Source organism: Anomaloglossus baeobatrachus, chromosome 5 (assembly GCF_048569485.1).
Source record: "Anomaloglossus baeobatrachus isolate aAnoBae1 chromosome 5, aAnoBae1.hap1, whole genome shotgun sequence".
In the NCBI taxonomy this organism is placed as follows: Eukaryota; Metazoa; Chordata; class Amphibia; order Anura; family Aromobatidae; genus Anomaloglossus; species Anomaloglossus baeobatrachus.
In genome coordinates, this window is record NC_134357.1 from 576,239,280 (window position 1) to 576,241,351 (window position 2,072).

Sequence of the window (2,072 nt, forward strand, 5' to 3'; positions counted from 1 at the left end):
GGTCTATCGAAAGGCTTTGTAACCAAAGCAGGTAGCAGTGTCTTGCTGTCTGTGCAGATAAACATTTGGGCTCCAATTCATCAAGACTGGCGATGGACACTGAAAAATGACATCAGGGACGGAAGTGACATTTCTGGCATAGGGAACGCTGCAGTTTGTTACGAATTACAGAAGAGGTGGCATCACACCCTTGTTCTGGCCAAGCTTTACCAATTTTGGTAAAGCTGGTTAAAACTGGCGTGACCACACACACACACACACACACACACACACCAGCCTGTCTCCTCTTCTGCTTTAGACTCCTGCAAATGAGACCTTTGGTTGTGATGTCAAAAAGGTCTTTAAGCAGTCCTATAATCGGCATATAAACACTAGGGCCCCAAAGAGAATGGGAGCCCTGTGAAATTGCCCAGTTTCCTCGCACTCTACCCTAATGCCAGTCCTGCATGCCAGCCTGTCTTCTGTTCAGTTCTTTTAGACTCCTGAAGTTAAAAGACCTTTGGTTACATCATGTCACATGACTTTGAAGTCATCAAAGGTTGTTAAACAATTAACCTTAGAATACAACTGATGAGGACCCTAAGAGAGTGGGGTTCTTAAGAATATGCGCAGTTTGACTCCTCCCAACACTGTCCATGACTGTAACTAGGGCTTAATTTTGGAGTAGGTCTTATTTACTGGGAAACACAGTAATCATGAACCCTCTGCAGGTCTTTGAGTTGCCTTCATAATGACATAGAGAAGGCACTAGAAACAAACAGCAGAAGAGGCAGAAGGAAAGAAAATACAGCTGAAAAAACCCAGAGCAGAAAGCCTAAAAATGTAAACACAAAATTAGTGCAGAAAGTACATGAGTAGATATCTCTTACAGGATAGAGCTGGAGGAAACACATCCTGAGAAACATCGGGATCTTCTTGTTTACAGTCCTGTGGGAGAAGAGGACGGGGACATCTCTCTGGTGTTGTCCTCTTACTGGATAGAGCTGGAGGAGACACATACAGGGACTGAATTCATTCCTTACATACAGATAATTATAGGCCGTGTGTATTTAGTCCTGTCTATTACCTGGTGATGTGAGGGGCTGGGGAACCTCCATCATGACGTCCTTGTACAGATCTTTGTGTCCTTCTAAATACTCCCACTCCTCCATGGAGAAATAGACGGTGACGTCCTGACACCTTATAGGAACCTGACACATACAATGATACCGTCACCCCCGATCCCTTCATAGCGTTACTGTATAATGTCCCAGCATTCCCAGCAGTGTCACCTCTCCAGTCAGCAGCTGAATCATCTTGTAGGTGAGTTCTAGGATCTTCTGGTCATTGATGTCCTCATGTATCGGGGGGTGAGGTGGAGGCCCCGTGATTGGGCTCAGGGGTCTTCCCCATCCCTCAGACACAGGGGCCTGACAGTGCTCACTAGAGGTCTTCTTCACTACTGTGTAATCCTGGTTATGGAGAGACACAGTAATAAATCTCACTCCAGACATTTCCAGAGTCCTCACCTCTCCAGTTCTGTCCATCTGTTATTCCCATAGATAAGAATGATGTAATGTGACGTCATCAGAATCTCTCACCTCTCCAGTAAGCCGGAAGAGGATCTCTAGGGTGAGGTGTAAAATCCTCTCCGCCATCTTCTCCCTGTTCATATCCATCCTGGATAGGAAGTTTTCTTAAACAGAATAAAACCACTGAAAGGATCTGATATTATAAATAATATAAATTTCCCAGTTTGTCAGTTAAGAAAAGGGCAATGGAATTAGGTTTCGATGTTTTCTTGTTTCTAACGGAAGAAGAGGGGCCCACACATGGCGTACAGATCTGTGCACTCGCTGACGCGTACAATTTACCACCCATTTCTTGTATGAAGGCAGCAAAATAGTGAAAATTAACCCAATTACAAAATGTGCCCACATTATATTTCACTCCTAAATTAGAAAAATTAAATTATGTAAATAAAAAAGTTTAGATATTCTAAACTGGTTTTGGAGCTCGTAGACTTTACATGTCCAGGCCATCGGACGTCTACTCTACAATGTCATTACATAGCAGTGCATCTATACACAAAC

General features: G+C 43.7%; 1 protein-coding gene across 1 annotated transcript; it reads right to left on the minus strand.

Moving 5' to 3' along the window:
- Window positions 1-1,101: 1,101 nt before the first annotated feature.
- On the minus strand, window positions 1,102-1,734 carry LOC142310457 (oocyte zinc finger protein XlCOF29-like). The gene is made up of 2 exons (XM_075347981.1): window positions 1,581-1,734; window positions 1,102-1,451 (listed from the first exon to the last, which is right to left on the minus strand). The coding sequence occupies exons 1-2, from the start codon at window positions 1,656-1,658 to the stop codon at window positions 1,227-1,229; spliced, it is 303 nt and encodes a 100-aa protein (XP_075204096.1). The 5' UTR covers window positions 1,659-1,734; the 3' UTR covers window positions 1,102-1,226.
- Window positions 1,735-2,072: the final 338 nt, after the last annotated feature.